Source organism: Heptranchias perlo, chromosome 29 (assembly GCF_035084215.1).
Source record: "Heptranchias perlo isolate sHepPer1 chromosome 29, sHepPer1.hap1, whole genome shotgun sequence".
Classification (NCBI taxonomy): Eukaryota; Metazoa; Chordata; class Chondrichthyes; order Hexanchiformes; family Hexanchidae; genus Heptranchias; species Heptranchias perlo.
This window is the reverse complement of record NC_090353.1, coordinates 18,644,112-18,656,151: the sequence shown is the minus strand read 5'-3', so window position 1 is coordinate 18,656,151 and position 12,040 is coordinate 18,644,112. Positions and strand designations below refer to the sequence as shown.

General features: G+C 40.5%; 1 protein-coding gene across 7 annotated transcripts in view; it reads left to right on the top strand.

Annotated features, from left to right (window-relative positions):
* The window catches only part of LOC137299471 (ran-binding protein 3-like), a 303,210-nt gene that overhangs the window by 271,920 nt on the left and 19,250 nt on the right, over nucleotides 1-12,040 (top strand). For all 7 annotated transcript variants that reach the window (XM_067968224.1, XM_067968219.1, XM_067968221.1 and 4 more), the window contains 4 exons: nucleotides 2,106-2,215; nucleotides 6,570-6,654; nucleotides 6,971-7,091; nucleotides 8,273-8,397. In XM_067968224.1, coding sequence (XP_067824325.1) covers nucleotides 2,106-2,215; nucleotides 6,570-6,654; nucleotides 6,971-7,091; nucleotides 8,273-8,397 — 441 coding nt within the window. The remainder of the gene's footprint in view (nucleotides 1-2,105; nucleotides 2,216-6,569; nucleotides 6,655-6,970; nucleotides 7,092-8,272; nucleotides 8,398-12,040) is intronic.

Here is a 12,040-nt window from a genome sequence, read left to right as displayed (position 1 = left end):
GCTGGATTGCTCTTGCAGAGTAACCATTCTTCGATTCTATTCTATGATTCTTTTGGAGTGGGAAGGTAAGTGGCAGATGCAGAGAAATAGGAAGTAGTACATTTTGGGTAAAATGGTAAGATTCTTAAGAGTGAAGAAACAGAATGGTACAGGTTCATAGATCTTTTCAGGTGGAAAGGGCCATAAAATGCCAAATGGGGTTCTCAGTTTTATGCATGGGGGCTTGATCATTACACTAAGGTAGTGATGTTGAAGTTGTACAAGACATTGATTGGGCCACCTTTGGAGTATTCATGCATTTCTGGACACCCCATTGTAAGAAAGATATTAAAGCCATGGAAAGGGTAAGTGAAGGTTCAGTAGAATTGTACCAGGATGAGAGGTTATAGTAATGAAGAACTTGCTCAAAAAATTGGACCTTTTTTCCCTTGGAACAGAGATTAAGGGGGAAGATTTTCAAAATAATGAAAGGATTTGAGAGGACATGTGATGAAAGATTGTTTCTAGTGGTTGGCGAATTAGTAACAAAGGAATAGATGGAGCATTATCTCTAGAAGAGATCATTATCTCTAGGTTAGAAGAGATTTTTTCCAGAGTTACTAGAGCATGGAATCTTTTAGCACAAGTAGGTGCTGAGTCAGAGACAATAACAATTGAAAGGTAATGAGATAAGTGTTTGAAATGGAAGACTATAAAATTATTTAGAGGAACTGCAAGGAAGTAGAGTAGATAGCTCCAGCTGAAGAGCAAGAACTGGCACATGAGCCGAATGGCCTCCTGTGCTGTAAATTTTTTATGTTTCTATGTGCGATGGATTTGAATGGCCTCCTTAACTAATTTTAATGATTCTATGCACTGTTCTAAAAAAAAAGCTGTAATTGCACAGCAGGTTTGTCAGTGTGTGTAAAAGGAGAAACTGGAAGTCAATAGAACAGAACAGAACAAAACAAGGGAGGGGAGAGAGAGAACAACAGGTAGAAAACAAGAATCTTAAATATTAACTCTTGTCAGAGATGAGATGATGAATGAAGTGCTCAGCAAACCAATGTTTTTGAAACGCTGGAAAGAGGTGACAACTGGCAGATAGTATCCGAAGATCATCTCAGTGAGTCAATGAACAGGCATTAAAAGAACAAAGGAGCATGAAAATAGTATATTCAAACCGTAGCTATCTTCCCTATCCTCTTGGAAGGGGATCCACTGATCCGGGTAGAGGTAAAATAAGTTGATGTTTCAGATATTGACCCTTTGTCAGAGTGTAAAGTTTGCATTCGGAGTGTTGGGCTGTCTTTAACTTCTTTGTGTTTCTCTGTTTATTTGAGTTTTTATGTATTTTCAGTTTATTTCTTTTTGCTTCTCACATTTTCTTTTTGCACATGTATCTTTCCTGCATTTTTTTACCAACTCTCACGTCCTTTTGTGAAATTTGTTCAAATTTCAGAACCTTATACAACACAACAGGAATTAGAGTACAGTGCAGTCACTGTCAGGGAGGAGTTTCACACTTTATTCAATAGTCTATTGAAATTATAATAATATGATGCTGGAAAAATTGGGGCTGCGCGTTCCTGTGGCACAGGTGCATGTCCATCCTTGGTGCATAGGTGGGCCATGCCGAATTTTGTGAGGGGAGTGCTTCCCCCTAATTTAAATGGACTACAAGCACAGGAAAAGCTTCGCATAGGGTTTATCTTGTAAGCACACTTGGCGGGAATGCAAAATTTGGTGAGACAGCAGCTAATAACAGACTGCAGCTCCATAAAAAAGGGAAAATTGTAGTGGTAGCAGAAAAGTGAACTAATTGTTCACAGTGGCACAATGGAGACATGGAGAATGCTGCTCCTTTTGATGCTTGAGAGCTGGAGGTCCTGTTGCAAGAGATGAATCAAAAAATGGTGACCTGTTATGGCTGAAGACACCCCCCCCCCCCAACCTTGAGTACATTTTTCTATCAATTATTGCATATCTACAATATGGCACTTAGCAAGAGCTGAGTAGCAAGAGATGGGTAAAGGTAATTGGTGGGGAATCATATTGGAAACTTGTACCTGTGATGTGTTGTGTTCCAGCTTGTGCATACCTGTTATTTATATCATGTATTGCAGATTGTGGAGGGCAGTGACATTTCAAGTGTTGTGAAGGAAAGATCTGCGGATGGAGAAACATTGCCAGCAACCAACTACTTTCTCCAGTACATCAAGCAAAACACTGCAAAGTAAGTGGCTTAATCCATTTGTATGTATAGAACTCACAGTAGCCCATGACTTCCAAGGTGTTCTGAAAAGACAGCATAGTGAAGTTCAGACTAGTAAAATACTTGATACTTTAGCAACATGCAGGGCTTTAGGGGGCTACTGCTAACATACAGAAATGAGGATTGGATGTTCTCAGAGTGCTGTTTTATTGTTTGCTTGTCTACGGACATTGGCAATGATAGGTGTCTTTGTCCATGCAGTTTAAACGTGCCTCAGGTGATGCTTTGTAGTGGGACCTCCACTCATAAGAACATAAGAAATAGGAGCAGGAGTAGGCCAATCGGCCCCTCGAGCCTGCTCCGCCATTCAATAAGATCATAGCTGATCCGATCCCAACCTCAAATCTAAATTCATGTCCAATTTCCTGCCCGCTCCCCGTAACCCCTAATTCCCTTTACTTCTAGGAAACTGTCTATTTCTGTTTTAAATTTATTTAATGATGTAGCTTCCACAGCTTCCTGGGGCAGCAAATTCCACAGACCTACTACCCTCTGAGTGAAGAAGTTTCTCCTCATCTCAGTTTTGAAAGAGCAGCCCCTTATTCTAAGATTATGCCCCCTAGTTCTAGTTTCACCCATCCTTGGGAACATCCTTACCACATCCACCCAATCAAGCCCCTTCACAATCATATATGTTTCAATAAGATCGCCTCTCATTCTTCTGAACTCCAATGAGTAGAATCCCAATCTACTCAACCTCTCCTCATATGTCTGCCCCTCATCCCCGGGATTAACCGAGTGAACCTTCTTTGTACTGCCTCGAGAGCAAGTATGTCTTTTCTTAAGTATGGAGACCAAAACTGTATGCAGTATTCCAGGTGCGGTCTCACCAATACCTTTATATAACTGCAGCAATACCTCCCTGTTTTTATATTCTATCCCCCTAGCAATAAAAGCCAACATCCCGTTGGCCTTCTTGATCACCTGCTGCACCTGCATACTAACCTTTTGATTTTCTTGCACTAGGACCCCCAGATCCCTTTGTACTGCAGTACTTTCCAGTTTCTCGCCATTAAGATAATAACTTGCTCTCCGATTTTTCCTGCCAAAGTGCATAACCTCACATTTTCCAATATTGTATTGCATCTGCCAAATCTCCGCCCACTCACCCAGCCTGTCTATATCCCCTTGTAGGTTTTTTATGTCCTCCTCACTCTCTACTTTCCCTCCCATCTTTGTATCATCTGCAAACTTTGATATGTTACACTCGGTCCCCTCCTCCAAATCGTCACTATAGATTGTAAAGAGTTGGGGACCCAGCACCGACCCCTGCGGAACACCACTGGCTACTGGTTGCCAGTCCGAGAATGTACCATTTATCCCAACTCTCTGCTTCCTGTTAGATAACCAATCCTCCACCCATGCCAGAATATGACCCCCAATCCAGTGATTCTTTATCTTGAGTAATAATCTTTTATGTGGCACCTTGTGGAATGCCTTCTGGAAGTCTAAATACACTACATCCACTGGTTCCCCTTTATCCACCCTGTACGTTATATCCTCAAAGAACTCAAGCAAATTTGTCAGACATGACTTCCCCTTCGTAAAGTCATGCTGACTTTGTCCTATTAAATTATGTTTATCCAAATGTTCCTTGCTGTCTTTTGAAGACTTCCCAATCTTCTATCCTCCCACTAAGTTTGGCTACCTTATATGTCCTTGTTTTTAGTCGGATACTATCCTTAATTTCTTTACTTAGCCACGGATGCCTGTCATTTCTTTTACACCCTTTTTTCCTCAGTGGAATATTTTTTTTGAAAGTTGTAAAATAACTCCTTAAATGAACACCACTGTTCATGTACCGTCTTACCCTTTAAACTATTTTCCCAGTCCACTTTAATCAATTCCGCTCTCATACCATCATAGTCTCCTTTATTCAAGCTCAGTACGCTTGTTTGAGAACCAACCTTCTCACCCTCTAATTGGATATGGAATGTAACCATGTTATGGTCACTCATTCCAAGGGGATCCTTAACTAGGACATTATTAATTAATCCTGGCTCATTACACAGGACCAGGTCCAAGGTTGCTTTCCCCCTTGTAGGATCAGTTACATACTGCTCAAGAAATGCATCCCTAATACACTCAATAAACTCTTCCTCAAGGCTGCCCTGCCCAATTTGATTTGTCCAGTTAATATGATAGCTAAAATCCCCCATAATTATAGCTGTTCCTTTATTACATGCCCCGACTATTTCCTGATTAATACTTCTTCCAGCAGAGTTGCAACTATTAGGAGGCCTATATACTATGCCCACGAGTGTTTCTTTCCCCTTATTATTCCTTATCTCTGCCCAAACTGTTTCATTATCCTGATCCTTTGTCCCAATATCTTATCTCTGTATTACAGTGATTCCTTCCCTTATTAACATAGCCACCCCACCTCCCCTTCCTTCCTGCCTGTCCTTCCTGATTGTTAAATACCCTGGCATATTTAATTCCCAGTCGTTGTCACCCTGCAGCCATGTTTCTGTAATGGCCACAAGATCATACCCATACGTAGTTATTTGTGCCGTTAACTCGTCCGTTTTGTTACGAATGCTACGTGCATTCAGATAAAGAACTTTCAAATATGTTTTGTGACACTTAGTTCCTGCTCTTTCCTTTTTTAACACTTTACCTTTTACTCCATACTCATCTCCCTCCTGTAAAATTTTAAAATTCTAAGTTCGGAATTCTCATATTGTACCATCCTAGCAATAATATTGCTGTAGACTTGAATTCCAGTGTCATTTCAGCTCTACTTTTAATTATAAACATTATAATTGAAATAAGTTTTTAAAAAAAATACAGACTGGAGAGTGAGCAAAAAAACAGTAATTTTAATCATCCGTAAACCGCATCATCCAGCCTAATCCAATTTTGTTTATGCTTCCACTCTACGTTCATCAACTTCTAGTCTTCTAACAGTGCAACTTGATCTCCATGTACTTCGTTTGAGCAGTGAAAAAGTTTTATTTCAGTTCTTCGAAGATGCAGTTTCTTCACGTTTCTCTTAAGTGTAACAGTAGCTACACCACCTCTTATCTCTCGCTCCACCCTTGGTCCTCCTTAAATCTATTAACGTTCTTGTCCTCACCACCTCAGATAGAGCTCCCACATCTCCTCCATTGGCAAAGCTGCCTTTAGGGAGATTTGTTTGTCTTTTGTCCCAATCACTTCTTTTCCTACTCAATCTTGGCTTTATTGTGAGGGTTAAGCTACGTTCAAAGAATGGGAAAAACCATAACCAAAATAAGTAATATAACATGTTTCTTCCCTTCCTACCTCTTGCTCAAGGCTGAACAACAACGTTATTATCTGTGCACAGATGAATGATCCACTGCCTGTAGCTGTGCCTATGCTGCTTCTAACATGGAGATGTATAAGAATCCTGACTATTACTATTACTGTTGCTCTGATTTCTTCCTCTTCTCCCACCATCCCATAGAGAAGCACTGGGCCTCTGATCAAGGACTTCTGGTGATAACATGAGTAAGACAGCATTTAATGAGGGTCAAGAACTTGCACTGTTCCTATTCTGACCCTGCAACAAATGATGTCCAACTAAATTAATCACAAAGATATGTTTGGATGAGGAAGGCTATTCAGCTCATCCTTCCATAGAAACCGATAATTCCCCACCCACCACCCCAGCAATATCTAACTGTCTCTTGAATGCTTCCAGAGTATTTGACTCCACTGTTCTACCCAGAAGGTTATTGCAAGTATTTGTTTGCATGAAAGAGTGCTTTCTGACATCAGTCCTAAACTTGCTTTTTACTAGTATGTATCTATGTTCCTTTATCCTGCAGTTCTGGTTTATCTTAAAATTGTGCTCTGAATTTAATCTTTCTTTCTCACTTAGTTTCTATTTCCCCTTGGTATCTTATATACTTCTATAAGGCTGCTCTTATTCACCTCTTGTGAAGACTGAAGCGTCTGAATTTTCCTAGCCTTTCCTCATAGGAAAGTCCTCAGATTCCAGAGATCAACCCCATGGGTTTTCTCTGCACCACTTCCAGGGTTTAGATGTTTCCTTTGTGTCTTGACCAGAACTTAGCAGAGCATTATACACAATAACCTCAGACTTGATTTGGCATTAAAGCTCAGCATTCTCTTTGCTTTGTTGATTGCTGGATGTGCTAAGTGTAGAATCTGCTGTCACTTCCAGATCACTTTCAGCCTCTCCCATAACCATGTCAACGCCATTCATTAAGTGTCTGCTATTCTTTCTTTCAATGTATAATGCTTTGTGCTTACCTGTATTGAATTACATCTGCCATATTTCTGCCCAATTGCACGGATGTTATTTTTTTTTCTCTCCCAACTGTAGTACGCTGGCCTCCGGAGAAAATGCAGAGAGTAACGCAAAAAGTGCCAAGTTTGTTTTTGGGGAGAACATGAGTGAGAGGGTACTGGTGAGTGTAGCAAATTAAAAACTTCATTCATGATCTATCCTATATTCTCTTCATTTTGTTGTACAGATGGTTGCAAGTTATTGTGCATGTGCCAAGTGGAAGAAGAGCATTAACACACATAACTGGTTCATTCTGAGTACTGCTAATTAATATTTTAAAAGTTTTTTCTAGCTCGATGTGGTACAAGCATTAATTTAAAACCTGACAGTTTGTAAGGATTGCTATATTTGAATGTAACTTGCAATGAAGTAACAATACAGGGAGGTGATCAACAACGTGCCTAGAATTACTAACTGCAAGGAAATTGCATTTGCAGAGTTTGCCACGGCCAGGTGATGTGAGCAATGAAAACAACAAAGACCAGCTATTTGGAGAAACTGCAGCTGCTGCATCTGGATCTGTGTCTGAGCCATTACAGGAAGCTACGCCAGAGAAAGGTAACGACTGGTTAGCTAAGGGGTTTTGGAAATGGTTACCCTGACTTTCAACCCAGTATATTGTATCTGCTAACAATGTCTCATTTGTTATTCATTCAACTCCTACATACAAATAGAAACTCCCATCACCCCACAGAAAAAATTATTATTCTGTCAAAAACTTTACATTTCCCCCATTTTTGTCCTCTACCTCAAATAGAGCCCCCACATCTCCCCCATTGGCAGGTACCATATTTTGGGTATCCCCTAAACCCCCTCTCAACAGCTTCTCTCCCATGACCAGCTGTGCTCCTGTGCAGTATATTGGTGCTTGCTCCTCCCTGAGCAGCTTTTTTTTTACAGGATAGGTAAATGTTCACTACTCCAGCTTCAAAACTTGAACATTTGTTATGCTCACAACTTTGTCATTGAAAATTTCTCTTTCATTCTCTTCATGCAGATTAGTTTTTCATTGATATAAGTTGTAATTTTTACAAAATTCTTCAACATATTTTCTTAAGACTCATCCCTCACGAGCATTCTTTGGAGAAATTAGATTGCGGTATGTGCCTTCCTGTGCTTGCTGCCTATGCTCACCTCATGCCATCTTGTATAAGCCCTGCCAAAATTTTGCCCTCTTTCTGTTTGGTATTCTGCACAGTAGAAAGTTTAAACTATCTTCAGGGGAAGAGACAGAGTTCAAGTGCGTGTGGAAATGATAGGGTCCTACTGTTGGCTAATTTTTTTGAATTTATAGGAATCCTGTTTTCCAATGATTTTGTAAGGTATTGTTAGGCTTGCATCAACTTAATATTCAGTGTAAGTAAAACTGATGATCTGTCACTATTGGTAGCACTTGCCTCTGGGTCAAAAGCTGATGGGTTCAAATGCCATAACAGGGCTGAGACACCAGTACAGTACTGATGGAGTGCTGGATTGGTGGAGGTGCCTTCCTTGGATGTGACTTTAAACAAGTCCAGTCAGCCGCTTTTGGTAGCTGTTAAATATATTGTGAGGGGGAAAAAGATTAATTGGTCATTCTCATTTGCTGTTGTGGGATGATAATAGCACAGAATGGGTGCAGCATTTGTCTATGCTGCTGCACTTACAGAAAAATTAATCACATGAAGCACTTTGAGACCTTTCACCCTGATAAAGCGGCAAATAGATGCAAGTATTAATTAACTTCTGTTTCATTCCAGTAAACAATGTGACAGAATCACTGGAGGAGTCTGCAGCTGCTTACACCAAAGCAACAGCCAAGAAATGTTTGTTGGAAAAAGTGGAAGTTATCACTGGGGAGGAAGCAGAGAGTAATGTCTTACAGGTATGTGATTGAAACTCCAAAAATGTTTGTTGTTTGTATTTGATTTGACTGCTTCTTGGAAAGTGTTGCCCATTCTACTGAATTGATTCGGTACATTTTAAAATCTTATATCTTTTCTCTTTGTAACTGTCCCAGCTGGAAACCTGCTCCTAAGGTCACTACTGAGAAGTGTGCGAAAGCAGCCTGAGGTGATTGGCCCTCCAGTTCTTTATAGGAACAGGAATAGCTCAGTTGGCTCATTGAGCCTACTCTGCCATTTTGTTGGCCATGGCAACTGTTAAATCTTTTTAATACGAATTACCTCCCCCATTTCCATTTCCCTTAAAATCTTGTATCTATCTCCCTTTTAAACATGAAGGAAAGTTTATGGTTCAGAGTTTGATTTCATGTAGGAGTAATGTTAATCTTATCCAAGCACTTGCTTTTCTTATAAGCCATCCTCTGTTAACATACCTGAGTTCATTCTTTTATCTGTCATTAGTAGCAGTTCATTCTGTGGCTGGCACACTAGGAAAATATTTTGGCATGTTCAAGTATTGCCTGCATTCCTTCATAAAGCTTTTCTGAAACTCTGTAAAAGGGTTTTTTGAAGTATTCACTGAGTTTTAGATTTTTGTGTGGTTAATGGTGTAAATCTTAAGTTTTAGAATTAGTTTTATTGTTTTTGTATTAAGCTGGTCCTTTGAAACTTGAGTTGGGTGCTGTCACTGCGCTGGGTGAACACCTTTCCCTGTGGGCGGTGGTTGATGTAGGTATCTAAATCTAGACTTATGCATCTTGTAGGTCCTAACATTAGATGTTTTCCATGAGTACACTTCTTATTTCAGACTATCGTTCCTCAATATTTTGCTCACTTCGTAAAATACAGGATTTAGATTTAATGTTAAATGTGTATCCTGAGGCTTGAGAGTACCAGCCATCTGCATGGTGTGGGATGCAAGACTTTTGATGCTGTTCCAGCTTAATTTTTTCCAGAGGCAATCTGTTATCCCAGAATTTTGAGATCAACCAGAGTGAGGTTTTGAGACAGGTATTAAGTAGATTGTGGATGAATAGTCCACAGCTGTGTTTTGCCTCATAGAATAGTTTACTTTTTTCTGAGGATCATGAATGTGAGGTATGTGGGGTCTAGCCACACCTGTTATGGCACGTAAGCAAACTTTGAGCAGCATAGATAAGTGCTATTCAAGGCATAACTTTATGGAAAATAGAACAGATTTATTAGCCTGCTGTAGTGAAACCAAAAGTTAGCAGGCAATGAATTCTTGCAGATGGATGCTATCCAAGTATGGTGGTACTGACATCAGAAACTGCTCAATATCATATAGAGTGCAAAATGTTGCAGCAGACATGAGCACAGCCACGGCCAGCTGCATAAGTGGGCTCTCTACCAGGTGATCAACTCCTGACTTATTGAGTTGTGGATGGGCAGCAAGTAAAGTAGACAGTTGTTGTTCCATGTAGTGCTATTTTCCCCAATCACATCTCCAGATTTGAAAGAAAGAAAGAAATGCTTGCATTTATATAGCACCTTTCACGACCTCAGGACATCTCAAAGCGCTTTACAGCCACTGAAGTACTTTAGAATTGTAGTCACTGTTGTAATGTAGGAAACGCGGCAGCCAATTTGCACACAAGCTCCCACAAACAGCAATGTGATAATGCCCAGCTAATCTGTTTTAGTGATGTTGGTTGAGAAATAAATGTTGGCCAGGACACCGGGGAGAACTCCCCAGCTCTTCTTCGAAATAGTGCCATGGGATCTTCTACATCCGCTTGAGAGGGCAGATGGGGCCTCATTTTAATGTCTCATCTGAAAGGCAGCACCTCCGACAGTATAGCACTCCCTCAGTACTGCCCTGGAGTGGGACTTGAACCCACAACCTTGTGACTCAGAAGCGAGAGTGCTACCCACTGAAACCATGGCTGACACCACTTGTGAGCAGGCAGCTGGCTAAGAAAGCCCCTGGAAAGGAGTGGTGACCTGTTGACGACCCAACGCACATTCACATTCATATGCCCCCAGAAGAGACCAGTGGGAACATGAAAGTACCCTCCTAACTAAGGAAAGACCCTCTCAACACTCAATACTTAGTGCTACCAAAATTTATAGTAGATCTTTAATGTAGGTATCTGAAGTACCAAAATCCAATAAAACATGTCACCTAAACTCCTGAATCTTTTAGACCCAAAGGCTGCTGAGATCATCCTGCAGGATACAAGGAGGTTTTTAAATGCATTGCCATCATAGAATCTGAGTACGGCAAACATTAAAGAAGACGTTCCTGGATATATTAAAACTAAGCATTGGTTGGCCCATCCTAAAATATTTGTTGTAGATGAACGGAGTGCCGGGCAAGGTACAGCTGCCATTTGACATTCAGCTTAACCCAGCTACACAAGGGTTTTTTCCTTCATTCCGAAATACCTTTTTAGTTTCATGAACAGCATCCACTTTAAAGGCTGGTGACAGGTTAACAAATTTATCCATTGAGCGTTCACATAGCAACCATTGTAGTCCGTTACACTAATTCAATACTCCAACCATCCTACTTTTTTCCACCCAACCCCCTCTTTTCTGTTATCATTCTTGGTCCCCAATCTCACTCCCCCTCCCCAATCTCTATCTTGCTCCAATCTCTCTCTGTCGTTCTCCCTCCAATTCTCCTCCAGTCTCTCTCTCATCACAATCTCTCGTTCCGTCGCCCGGATCACTCGTTCCCCTCTCTTTTTATATGTATAATATATGTAGATATACCTCCTCCACTGTCCCGAGGGCAACTGAGAGTAAGAGCCACTTGGAGTGGGGCCGGATCAGGTGGGACAAAATGTCGCAGGAGCCAGATGATGATTTTTTAAAATGTAAATATAGATTCCACACCAGGGCTGGGATGCAGGAACAAAAATTTTTAGGATGTGGCTGGGAGTAAGAGCCACCAAAAGAGGCTGGCTGAGAGGAAGAAGAGCACTCAATTAAAGTATAAAATCTTCAAATATATAAAGGGCAGCAATTAATATTTACATTTTAAAAGTAGAAGAATTTACAATACACTCACAGCAGATGGAGCTCTACAGAAGTTGTGGCAAGGCTTCACGGTACCAAGTGGTGGTGTGACTGGTAAGTTATAAAATGAATATCAAAAGTCCTATGAGAGCACCGCCTACTGACATCACAGGGAAACATAACTGATAAGCCCAACAGCCCAGTGTGATCATTTTAACATCAGAATCTCCATAGGAAATGTATATATAACTCCTCAGTGTAGCAAGAGGCCTGTGTAAGAATTTTAAAATGTTATAGACTGAAAGTGTGAGGAATAATGTTAGGTTACCTACATTTGGTATGACCTTCTTCCTTCTTTGAATGTAGTTTGAATTCCATATACAAAGCTACCTCCGTACCTGACTTAAAGCTATATTTCTTGTGTGTGTTTCTTGCTCTACCAATTCCATCTGTTTACTGTTGCCTCCTTCAAATGAGATACATTACGAGAATGAGGCCATAAAAGCAGCGGGGCTAAGAAAGATGTGTGTGCTTAACATGGATGCTGTGTTGTGCTAACTTCTTAAAGAGACGCTGCATATCTTACCCACCCTTTTGGATGACTGTAGTCATTTGTATGTACATTCAAAAAATGAGAGA